Consider the following 13,030-nt stretch of genomic DNA (forward strand, 5'->3'; position numbering starts at 1 on the left):
ATGCTATGGGGAGTTGAGAAAGGGTGTGGACAGCATAGTTTTTCCCAATCAAGAAGAGGATTTTTTTAAAATTGTGAATACCCTAGTACAGGGGTCAGCAAACTTTTTCAGCAGGGGGCCGGTCCACTGTCCCTCAGACCTTGTGGGGGACGGGACTATATTTTGAAAAATAATAATGAACGAATTCCTATGCCCCACAAATAACCCAGAGATGCATTTAAAATAAAAGCACACATTCTACTCATGTAAAAACACCAGGCAGGCCTCACAAATAACCCAGAGATGCATTTTAAATAAAAGGACACATTCTACTCATGTAAAAACACGCTGATTCCCGGACCGTCCATGGGCTGGATTTAGAAGGCGATTGAGCCAGATCCGGCCCCCGGGCCTTAGGTTGCCTACCCATGCCCTGGTATATGGCACTTGACAGTATATGCCTGACTTCAGAAAATGTGGCCAAATACTCCTCGTTTTTATTAGCACTTATTAATGCCCAAGGGACGCGGGTGGCGCTGTGGGTAAAACCTCAGTGCCTAGGACTTGCCGATCGTATGGTTGGCGGTTCGAATCCCTGCAGCGGGGTGAGCTCCCGTCTTTCGGTCCCAGCTCCTGCCCACCTAGCAGTTTGAAAGCACCCCTAAGTGCAAGTAGATAAATAGGTACCGCTTTATAGCGGGAAGGTAAACGGCGTTTCCGTGTGCTGTGCTGGTGCTGGCTCGCCAGAGCAGCTTCGTCACGCTGGCCACGTGACCCGGAAGTGTCTCCGGATAGCGCTGGCTCCCGGCCTCTTAAGTGAGATGAGCGCACAACCCTAGAGTCGAACACGACTGGCCCGTACGGGCAGGGGTACCTTTACCTCTTTATTAATGCCCAGGCTTTGCTTAATGGGGGAGATGCAGTTTGCCGTGTCTGGCTTGTCCCTTATCCCTGCTTTTCCCACCAAAGGAACCCTGAAAGGCTCATGAAATGCCCACAAAAAGTAGCATGAGTTCTATTCTCCTACTGTCCGTCCCGCACACTCCCAGTTGTGGTTGCAGCCTGTGGCCTTCCTTGTTCCTTTTTCTGTTAACTCTCCTCCCTAGTTAGCTGTTTCTCCTAACCCCCTTGCCATTCACCACCTGCTTTTCTTTATATAGCCCCAAAACATGCCCCCAAACCCATCACTTCCCTCATGTGGATGACAGAGGGAGGGTAAGATAGCATAGTCGAAACCCTTGTGTAGCAGGCTGGACCCACCCACCAATTTGCCACCGCAGAAGATGTCCCCACCAAGCAAGTTAATCCAGGAGGCTCAAGCTAGTCAGCCATGCTTCATGTTTCTGGAAATGGCAACCCTTGAACCCATCACCATCCCCACAAGCTGTCTGCCCCCACTTGGGAGTTTCTCTTGAGCCATTTGCATCCATCACACCCTTCGGCCCCTTTTCAGGAACGATGACCCACTTGGGAGTCCTTCATCTCTCTGCTTTCCTCCTCGCAGGACTAAAGCTCTCGTCCTGGAGCTGTTGGCTGCTGTCTGCTTGGTCCGAGGGGGACATGACATCATCCTGGCTGCATTTGACAATTTCAAAGAGGTTTGTAAGCTCCGTAGCCCTTTCAATGGTGCTGGTTTCTGGCGTTCAACAAGATTGCAAGTCAGTCAAATACAGTTGTACCTTGGTTCTCAAACGCCTTGGTACTCAAAGAACTTGGAACCCAAACACTGCAAACCCAGAAGTAAGTGTTCTGGTTTGCGAACTTTTTTTGGAAGCCAAACATGCTCCATTTTGAGTGTTACGTTTCTGATTCGAGTGCCACACTTCCATTTTGAGTGTTATGCTAGGTCTGTCTGTTTTTGCTATTTATTTTGCGTTTTTGTTTTTGCGGCTCTTTTTTGTTTTGTTTTTGTGAGGAACCCAGTTCAGCTACTGATTGATTGATTGATTGTGTGACGGCAGTACATTGTTTATTGCTTTCATTTTATGGATCAATGGTCTCGTTAGATAGTAAAATTCATGTTAAATTTCTGTTTTCGGGGTTGTTTTTAAAAGTCTGGAACGGATTAATCCATTTTGCATAACTTTCTGTGGGAAAGCGCACCTTGGTTTTGGAATGCTTCGGTTTTGGAACTGACTTCCGGAATGAATTAAGTTTGAGAACCAAGGTACCACTGTAGTGAAAGTGTCCTATGAGTGCAGCCCAAAGTACACCCATCCACTGGGTTTCTGCATGATTCACTGCTGAGGCTCGTTCCAGTCGGCCTTTCCCACGGGGTAGAAATTCCTACATTGAGTTTGCATTCTGTGTGATTCAATCATTCAGTCGTTCCCAATGCATAGAGGCAGCCTGCCCTCAGAAGAAGTAGGCCCAGAACAGCGACTCCTGCATGAACAGTGGCTCTCGAGCTCCTCTAAAGCATAGCTGTCAACTTACAGATTTGAAAATAAGGGACTAGCAGCCTCGAAAATAAGGGATCAGCAGCCAAAATAAGGGATTTTCCCAGCACAGGTATGTTCAACTTCTGAGCCCCTCCAAGCCAAAGGCAGAAAGCCCAGCCAGCAGCCAAACGAAGCCTCAAGCAGTGGTTCCCACAGCGCAGCAACCCGGCAAAGGGGATGCAGCAAGGAAAACCACCGTCACCTCTCCGCTGGGAAGCGCTGAGCAAAGGCGAGTCCCCAGGCAACGCGGCCGATTTGATCGGCACAAGGCATGCAAGCTCCACCCCCCAGTTGTTCTTAGACTCCTTATTGGGTGAGCAACGGAACCAAGCAACACAGCTGGAGCCTCCCTTCTCCCTGGCCGGCAGGGAGGGAGGGAGAGGAACTGCTTCCTTTGAAACCCGGGAAATTTAAGGGACATCATCAATAAGGGACAGCAGCGGGACACAGTGCTGGGATAAGGGACTTTCCCACCAAATAAGGGACGGTTGACAGCTATGCTCTAAAGGTTGTGGGCAGTTCTTGCTTTTGTTTCTGTAAAGGTAGACCCTTTCAGGAGGAAGTGTGAGTTGTGTTTTCATATTTTGCTCAGGAATAAAGCGCAACTCACTCAGCAGTCAGAAGCTTAGGGAACATGTATGGAAAGATGTGGGGCAAACACTGTGTTGTGGGGTGGCTTATCACAGATGGAAACTGGCTTCCCCTGCCCCATTTTATTCTAGATCCCTTTGCTGCTACTGCCTGCAATTTGTACCCCAGCCTTCTTCTTCTTCTTTGGCAATCACTCGTAGCCGAGTAAGATTGTCTTCCATGAACACGGTCTTAACAGTGAGTCCGTAAATGACTGTGGAGGCCAATTCTGGATCCACACATCCTTCCACGGTGGGGACATAGGTTTCCAGGTGGGAGTTGATCACTGTGAGGGTTTGCCAAGTGTGCCTTTCTCTTAGCACGTTTCTCCCTTTCATCCTGAGCTCAAGCATCTTCAAAGTCGATGACAGCTTTGGTAAAGGCTTATCTCCGCCTGGAGTGCTTGCAGGCCAGTGTTTCCCAGTTGTTGGTGTCTATGCTACATTTTTTTAGATTGAGAGAGTCTTTGAACCTCTTTTGTTGAAAGCATCACGCTTTCCATTTTTAAGTTCGGAATAGAGTACAGTGGTACCTCTGGTTACGTACTTAATTCATTCCAGAGGTCCGTTCTTAACCTGAAGCACCACTTTAGCTAATGGGGCCTCCCGCTGCTGCCGCGCCCCCGGAGCACTATTTCTGTTCTCATCCTGAAGCAAAGTTCTTAACCCGAGGTACTATTTCTGGGTTAGCGGAGTCTGTAACCTGAAGCGTATGTAACCCGAGGTACCACTGTAATTGCTTTGAAAGACAATAATCAGGCATCCGCACAACATTTCATAACCAGCCTTACATGACCTTGAATGCTAAGCACTTGCTTTGTTATAAAGCTGAAATGGTCACATTTTCCATATTTTTCCATAAGTAAGGAGTGTGGCTTTGAAAGAGAGAGTGTGTGTTTTCAATTGCTCAAACTTCGATGGGTGAATTCTCTCACAGTGCTGTAGTCTGTTCTATATATGCACAGTAAGAACGAAAGTGCCTGCTCCTTAGGGTCAAGCTAAATGTGATGTTAAATGTGTGCAATTTTTAAAAATGCCAACTGCATCGGCTGGGGAGGAGTGATTAATGGCAGCAGAGGAGGTATGGAGAGGGTTTTAACCCATTCTTCTTGCCTGTGCCAAAGCTTTTTGAAGGTGGTATTTACTTTGAGAGGAAATCCCTTCTTGGTGCCATTGGAGTAATCATAGAATTACATTTGGAAGGGACCACAAGGGTCATCTAGTCCAGCCCCCTGCACTACAGGAATGTGGCCCTCGAACCCACAACCCAGAGATTTGAGAGTCTTACGCTCTACCAACTGAACTAATGCAAATTCCACCTCAAGAAAAGGGGTTTTCTTCCTCAGGGATAGGGTTAGATCCCCTCTCCTCCATATTTGCTTTGATCCCACTAATAATCAGCAAAAACGCCCCTGCCCCGCCCCCCGCTGATGCAATTTCCATTAAAAACAGCAAAATCCTGCACTTTAAATGCAAATATGGCGTTTCCTGTAGTTTGGCTCTTGGTAAAATTTAGTAAAGCCTCTGTAAGTATATTTTTTATTATTACAGTTATTATTAAATTTCTGTTTTACATTTTAGAATATTCACTTAAACAGCCTTAACGTATCAGTGACTTCCCTTCCTCTCTTTCCATGGTTCATTTTGCACAGCATAAATCCCTGCATATTTTATATAAACTAAACCTTTCAGTATTCCATTATAACATCCATCAAAACTTATTTACACCGTTGAATTTATCTTAACGCTGCCCATTAAGCCTTTTGTAAGTTTAGATGAGCTAAGTTAATAAGTAGGGAATAGAAGGGAAACTTGCCTCTTTGGCGCTCATGCTGTTGCTGTAAACTGACACAGGGAGAGCTGACAAAGGGTCTGCTTAGGTTACATGGGATAAAATTTGCCCATGGAGCAGATTGGCTTGTGCCAAAGCGTTTGGACGGGAGGAAATGGAATCCTAGGTGCCAAACAGACAGGTGCAAGCCTGATCTGTCACTCAGGCACGGTTGGACAAATTGGACCTGTATTGGTGGTTGAAACCTGGGCACAGATTCTCTTTCTGCTTGAATATGTGGGGTTATCCTCCATCTCCTCTCTCCTCCTCTCCTCTCCTCTCCTGCATGGCTTAATTGTCTGTAGTTTTTCAGAAATGACTTATGCATCATTACTTCTGCAGTTTTAAGGCCACTAACTCTGATCATTTAGCATTTGGCAAGTCAGTTCCGCCACTAAGTTTTCTCTCCTGTGAGGTAGCGATACCTGGAGGGTGGGGAGGCGTAGATGTGTTAAGTTTGCCGGCAGCGAAAACCTGAATAATGGCTACCAAAAATTATTATTGTGGGATAGGCTTTTGTGAGGTAGGTGGGTGGCTCTTTACAGACTGGAAACGGAGGCTTCGCAATAGCAGGGTGGCCAGGGTTGCGTGCATCATCTGTGGCAGAAAATGCAATATTAAATTAGTTGTAAATTAAAGACCATCTGTTTACCCACTGGATAGCGCTCTTTATGGTGTGCCTGCCCCATATCAAATAGCTCAGAAGAAAGGAGGGACACTTTTGCTTGTACAGTGGTACATCGGGTTAGGAACTTAATTCGTTCTGGAGGTCCCTTCTTAACCTGAAACTGTTCATAACCTGAAGCACCACTTTAGCTAATGGGGCCTCCCGCTGCTGCCGTGCCACTGCCGCGCGATTTCTCTTCTCATCCTGAAGCAAAGTTCTTAACCTGAGGTACTATTTCTGGGTTAGCGGAGTCTGTAACCTGAAGCGTCTAACCCGAGGTACCACTGTATATGCAATTCTTTCTCCTTTGTTGATCACTCATAGCCAAGTAAGATTGTCTTCCATGAACACGGTTTTAACAGTGAGTCCGTAAGTGACTGTGGAGGCCAGTTCTGGATCCACACATCTTTCCACTGTGGGGGACATAGGTTTCCAGGTGGGAGTTGATCATGGTGAGGGTTTGCCACGCGTGCCTTCCTCTTAGCACGTTTCTCCCTTGCGTCCTGAGTTTGAGCATCTTCAAAGCCCATGAAACCTTTGGTAAAGGCTGTTTTCCAACTGGAGCGCTATCAGGCCAGCGTTTCCCAATTGTCGATGTTTATACTACATTTTTTTAGATTTGCCTTGAGATAGTCTTTGAACCTCTTTTGTTGACCACCAGCATTACGCTGTCCATTTTTAAGTTCGGAATGGAGTAGTTACTTTGGAAGACGATAATCAGGCATCAGAACAACGAAGTTGATGTTGAAGAATCATTGCTTCGACACTAGCGATCTTTGCTTCTTCCAGTACACTGGCATTAGTTTGCCTGTCTTCCCAAGTGATGTGTAATTCTTTTCAGAGATGCAGATGTCTCTGAAATATGCAATTTCACCTGCCCTAACTTACTGTACTCCTAAAAGGGAAATTACCCCAGCCTTTCATTGACCTGCAGCTGTCCATTATTGGAGGGTGTATGAGTGAAATCTTAGCTACAGCTGAAGATGACTTCTCCAATATAGCCAGAAATCAGAGATTGTTTACTCTGGGCTTTTATATCCCAGCACTGATTATACCAGGGGTAGAGAAACTCTGGCTGTGATGAAGTGATTAGGTTCCAACTTGCATATTAAAGACCAACATTGGCCATGCTAGATGGGTGCTGATGGGAGTTCAACCAGGTCTGGAGGGCCACAGTCTGCCCCCCACACCTGCCCTGCCCTGATCTACAGACAGACAAATTTTGATGCCCCCCTCTCTCGCCCACACACCTTGCCCTGGCTGCCTTGAGTCCTTCACAGGTCATTGTGTCTCTTCATTCCTCCAGGGTAGAAGGCCCGGAACTCCTTTAATCTCTTTTTTAACAACCTCTGAGCTGCTTGAGCATGTAAATATAAGTAAGTGCAGGGTTGCTCTTGCAGAAGGACAGTTCGTTCAAACGTGAAAGCATAGCCTGGTACAAGCTCAGAGAAAATGCAATTGCCTCCACCGCCATCGCGCCAACTTGGTACTTGCTCTCAAGGCATAACTGTGCAGTGTACTGACAATGGATGTTTTGTAAACGCGTGTCTGTCAATTTATGTGAATGCAGAGGACTCTTGAGTCTGCGTGTGTTATTTGCAAAGAAGAATCCACATGTTAAACCCCCCTCTGCTCCATTTTTCTCTGCAGATAGGCTTCATGTATTATTATTACTATTTATTGAATTTATATACCACCCTATACCCAGGGATCTCAGGGCGGTTCACAGAATAAAATCGAGATATAAAACCACAAAATGAGATATAAAACCACATAATGAAAAGAAAAACAGCAACCCAATAGTACCCCCCCCAAAAAAAAACACTTTAAAAGGGCATAGGATGTCAATCAGATCAACCAAAGGCCTGGTTAAAAAGGAACCGGAAACTTGGTGCCTAAAGGTGTACCATGAAGGTGCCAGGCAAACTTCCCAGGGGAGAGCATTCCACAGATGGGGAGCCACTGCAGAGAAGGCCCCGTTATCGTGTTGCCACACTCCGGACCTCTCGAGGAGGAGGCTCTCTAAGGAGGGCCTCAGAAGATGATCTCAGGGTCTGGGTAGGTTCATATGGAAAGATGCAGTCCTTGAGCTATTGTGGCCCTGAGCCGTTTAAGGCTTTATAGGTCAAAACCAGCACGTTGAATTGGGCCCGGAATTCATGTAGTCTCCGAGACCAACTATAGGGGGAAACGCTGTTAAAATCTGCTGTAGGAGAATCAGTGGTGGGTGGGGAAAGAATAAGGTGCTCTTTCTTGCCCGGTGATACCTACACACACACCCTGAAAATGCTCCCCCACTTCCATATTACAGTTATGCAGTAAACCCAGTCCGGTAACCCCATGTTTTCATTGTAAGTTGTAGTTCTTCCCACAGCGGTCCATGCTGGAATATCAAATACCTTCTCTGCTGATCCCTCACATTTGCTTCCCCCTAGAATAGCCTCCCCCAACCTTGGGTTTTCAGATTGGTCATGCTGGCCACATGACCTGGAAGCAGTACACCGGCTCCCTTGGCCAATAAAGCGAGATGAGCGCCGCAACCCCAGAGTCTGTCATGACTGGACCTAATGGTCAGGGGTCCCTTTACCTTTAGAATAGCCGAGGGACACGGGTGGCGCTGTGAGTTAAACCACAGAGCCTAGGACTTGCCAATCATAAGGTCGGCGGTTCGAATCCCCGCGACGGGGTGAGTGCCCATTGCTCAGTCCCTGCTCCTGCCAACCTAGCAGTTCGAAAAGCACATCAAAGTGCAAGTAGATAAATAGGTACCGCTCTGGCGGGAAGGTAAACAGTGTTTCCGTGTGCTGCTCTGGTTCTCCAGAAGCGGCTTAGTCATGCTGGCCACATGACCCGGAAGCTGTACGCCGGCTCCCTTGGCCAATAAAGCGAGGTGAGCGCTGCAACCCCAGAGTCGGCCACGACTGGACCTAATGGTCAGGGGTCCCTTTACCTTTAGAATAGCCTCCCCCAACCTTGGATTTTCAGATGCTGGATGCTAGACTAAAACCCACATCATCTCTAGTCCGCATGGCCAATGGTCAGAGATGATGGGAGTTCTAGTCCCATGGTATCTGGGGACTCAAGGCCAGGAAAGGCGGCCCTAGAGATGTGTGAATCTCTGAAATGGTGACCCAAGACAAATAATGCATGTTCAGGATTCTCCCGGTTGTTCAGCCAGCAAGTGCCAGACTTTAAGGCCGGGCAACCCATTGCAGGAAAACCTTTGCTCAGGGCAATTGGCCTCCGAAGATGTCTTTGTACAACATGAAACCTCCTGGAATTCTGGGCAACCTGCCTGGCCCTAAAAGCCTTTGTCCCAGTTCTTCAGAGAAAAGACGTATTAGTCAGCAGAGAGAATATCAGTGCCAAGACCTACATAAACAGGCAAGGGGAACTTAAATCCTATCAGTTTTTCAAGGAAAAAAACCTTGCGTGTTCTAATGGGCAGTGTCCCAACATTTGCAGCCTAACATTTGAGAGGAAATCTCAGAATTCAGGTGGGTTGTTTTGGCCAGTGGACCAGCAAAACATCTGAAGGTTTTTTTTATTGATTTTTATCTTACCAGATGACATCAGGGTTTTTGCCACTGGCACAGTGAGATGTCTCTTTGTTCAAGCTGAATACCCTAAAAATATCTCTTAGGAAAAACAGGGAAGAGGGCCATAATTTTCATCACTCCCAGATAGCCTAAGTGTCCCTGCCTCCCCAACTTCATACTTTTAAGGCTTCCAGCAATTTCAGACTTGCTCCTTGGGTCTTCTTCTACATACCTGAAGCTCCAAATGTGCCATCTGATTGCTTGATGCTCTGAAGTCAAAACCCTTCTAGACTTTGGTTTTCAAGTTTGACATAGCTGGAATATCTTGACATAGCTGGAATATCTTGGAAAGCTATCTGAAATTAATCTGTTGATCTGATTCATGATAATAATAATAATAATAATAATAATAATAATAATAATAATAATATTTTTATAATAATATTTTTATGCCCACTCTGGGCAGCTCCCAAAAGAAGAAGAAGAAGAAGAAGAAGAATGTGATAAAACATCAAATATTAAAAACTTCCCTTAACAGGGCTGCCATCAGATGTCTTCTAAAAGTCAGATAGTTGTTTATTTCCTTGACATCTGATGGGAGGGCGTTCCACAGAGCGGGTGCCACTACCGAAAAGGCCCTCTGCCTGGTTCCCTGCAACCTCACTTCCTGCAGGGAGGGAACCACCAGAAGGCCCTCGGAGCTGGACCTCAGTGTCCGGGCTGAACGATGGGGGTGGAGAAGCTCATTGAGGTATACTGGGCCAATGCCGTTTAGGGCTTTAAAGGTCAGCACCAACACTTTGAATTGTGCTCGGAAACGTACTGGGAGCCAATGTAGGTCTTTCAGGACCAATGTTATATGATCTCAGCAGCCACTCCCAGTCACCAGTCTAGCTGCCGCATTCTGGATTAGTTCTGGTTTCTGTGTCCCCTTCAAAGGTAGCCCCACGTAGAGCACATTGCAGTGGTCCAAGCAGGAGATAACCAGAGCATGCCCCATTCTGGCGAGAGTGCGTGGGCAGGCAAATCTATGCCTAGTCCACGCAAGTAGCTTACGGCATTCAGGCTTGTAAACAGCGAAAAGAACGGAAACAAAGCCTGATTAAATTCAACAAACAGCAGAGACCACTTCCAGGCAGAGATCAGCTGTGTTGCCCAAAGCGCATTTCTTTTGCAAAGTTTTAAAAACGCGTGTGGTTTTAAATGTTGACATTGCTTTGGGACAGTCAGGCAGCCGCCGTGTATCCAGCGTGTGCTTGTAGCAAACTCTAGTAACGCTGCAATTTTATCTTGGGTGAAACAGTCATCCCCGTTGAGGGTTCAGAGTCACAGGTGGGAAGCGAGGGAAACGGAGTCAACAGCCTCCGGGAGAAACCCTCTCCTCTTTCCCCCAGCCCTGCTGCCCTCCTCTATATCAAATATCCATCCCTACGCAGGGACCACTGGCTGCATCAGCTGTAACTGGAGGAGTAACAACATCTTGGGCCAAGGGGAGAGCTTTGTATATATAAGCAGGGCTGTGTTAATGTCACACACAATGGCCTGCTTGTAGATTTTTTTCCCCCATGCCTCCTTGGTCCCTTACACTAATATGTGTATCTGCCAAACAAAACCAAGACCGCCCCCCCCCCAATGTAATGCAGCCGCCCTAGGTAACCACATTTGGTTGCATTTGCCCCTTCCCTCTACCTGAAGTTTCCCTCCGTTTCAGAATGTCGATGGCAAGCTCCTTTTTCTGCTTCTATTGTTCTCGTAAGGTTGCACAAAATCACGCTTTTTTTAATGCTTGATTCCCCCCCCCCCCCCCCGCACGCGCCTGTTTCACTCTCTTTCTCGTTTTTTGAAATATATATATATTATTTTCATTTTTTAAGCAAATTTTTTTAATGTATTCACATCCTTTTCAAATTCTGCGCTCCTGGTATTACTTAAATCCCTCAGACTTCCCCCCACCCCCACCCCCGATTTCCAAATTTCCCCCTATTTCTTTGCATCTAACTACATTTTTTCTAGGGATGCGGGTGGCGCTGTGGTCTAAACCACAGAGCCTAGGACTTGCTGATCAGAAGGTCGGCGGTTCGAATCCCCGCGACGGGGTGAGCTCCCATTGTTCAATCCCAGCTCCTGCCCACCTAGCAGTTCTAAAGCACATCAAAGTGCAAGTTGATAAATAGGTACCGCTCCAGCGGGAAGGTAAATGGCGTTTCCGTGCGCTGCTCTGGTTCGCCAGAAGCGGCTTAGTCATGCTGGCCACGTGACCCGGAAGCTGTCTGTGGACAAACGCCGGCTCCCTCGGCCTATAGAGCGAGATGAGCGCGCAACCCCAGAGTCGTCCGCGACTGGACCTAATGGTCAGGGGTACCTTTACCTTGACCTACATTTTTTCTAGTTCATTTTGTCGCTCCCCCTCCCTTTAACTAATATTACATTATCCGTGTTACAATAATCCTGCTAACGTTTTTAAGTATACACAGTGGTCTTATATTCTGTAAACTTTTTCCACTCTTGATTGAATTTCTTATCATCTTGGTGCCTGATCCTCACGGTCATCATTGCCATTTCGGCATAGTCCATCATCTCAGTTATCCACTCCTCGTTGGTCAGGGGACTTTTTCTTCCTTCCACTTCTGGGCAAGTAGCATTCGTGCGGCTGTTGTCGGTTACATAAATAGTCTTTTGAATTCTTTTGGTGTTTCGTCTCCTGTTAACCCTAGTAAAAAGGCTTCTGGTTTTTTTCATAAAAGTTATCTTAAACACTTTTTTCCAATTTGTTATAGTTCCACTTTCTCCCCGCCCCCCCACAAACCCTTTCCTTTTTTTTGGCCTAATGTTCCAGTTGTCATTACGGAATACGTTCATTTAGCGGACGTTGGACTTGGTCCAGGGAGGCTTGGGTTCAAATTCCTCCACTGTGAAGCCCACAGGGTGACCTTGGGCCAGTCACAATCTCTCACCCTAACATACACCGCAGGACTGTTGTAAAGACAAAAAGGAATACTAACTCCACGAGTTCCTTGGATGGAATAGAAATGTCATAAAATGCCCTTTGAATGAACTCCCAATTATTTTGTTGCTGGGGGCGATCCAGAGAAATTTTTAAAATATTCTTTGGGGATCTGGCACTCTCATCTACCATGCTAGACATGGCTTTGAGAGTCTCTCCTGTACCATTTCCTACAATTTTGAATGCTGTTAACGTGTGAGAGAATGCGGAAGAGAGCAGTCTTTCTGTTTAAAGCAGGTTTGTGGAACCTTCAACACTCTTAATGGTTTTTTCAAATTACAACTCCCATCATCCCTGTCCGTTGGCCATGCTGGCTGGGGGTAATGGGAATTGGAGTCACCTGGAAGTGTGTTGCAGCCAGCATAGGCTTCACATTTGTGCCTAAGGCCAAGCTAGATTAGAAGCAGAGTAGACATTCTGGTTATTATGTCTTGAATCGCTTTCATATATCCAGACGGTTGAAACAGTCAGTCGCTCAAGGTGACTCACATTAAAACTGTTAAAACCCTTAAACGATGAAAAACAACAATAAAAAACCCGCATGTGTTAACAGAGGCATCCGATTTGTTTCCTTCTTCCCTAAGACAAATCACCCAGGGCTGGTTCCCAACAGCTATGCCTGTTAAACTGCCGCAGTTTCCCATCCCTCCCTCCTGAGGGAACCACAGTTAATGCGAAAGAGGGAAAGGATCTTTTACCATTCTCAGCTCCCTCATAAAACTGCTGTTCTCTTGAGGAAGTCATGACAGTGTTGGGAGTGGCAGAGGTGAAACAAGTGTTGGGAAGATGAGCTGGCGAGAAGTCGGGCTGGCCGGCTGAGAAAACGAGAAGCAAAGGGGGGGTCGTGCAATGGCAGTTTGGGTCTCACGTCTGCAATTTTTGCAGGCTGAGTCAATCAGGGCAGAACAAGAGAAGAAGAACAAAAAGAAGAAGAAGAAGA

At 46.6% G+C, this 13,030-nt stretch overlaps 1 protein-coding gene across 8 annotated transcripts in view; it reads left to right on the top strand.

Moving 5' to 3' along the window:
- FMNL1 (formin like 1) overlaps nucleotides 1-13,030 on the top strand; it is a 118,080-nt gene that overhangs the window by 74,307 nt on the left and 30,743 nt on the right. For all 8 annotated transcript variants that reach the window (XR_014540986.1, XM_083582491.1, XM_083582490.1 and 5 more), the window contains one exon: nucleotides 1,484-1,577. Coding sequence is in view for 7 of the 8 variants with exons in the window: in XM_083582491.1 (XP_083438617.1) it covers nucleotides 1,484-1,577 (94 nt within the window). In the remaining variant the exon portion in view is untranslated. The remainder of the gene's footprint in view (nucleotides 1-1,483; nucleotides 1,578-13,030) is intronic.

Source organism: Podarcis filfolensis (genome assembly GCF_964270895.1).
Source record: "Podarcis filfolensis genome assembly, chromosome: 13".
Classification (NCBI taxonomy): domain Eukaryota; kingdom Metazoa; phylum Chordata; class Lepidosauria; order Squamata; family Lacertidae; genus Podarcis; species Podarcis filfolensis.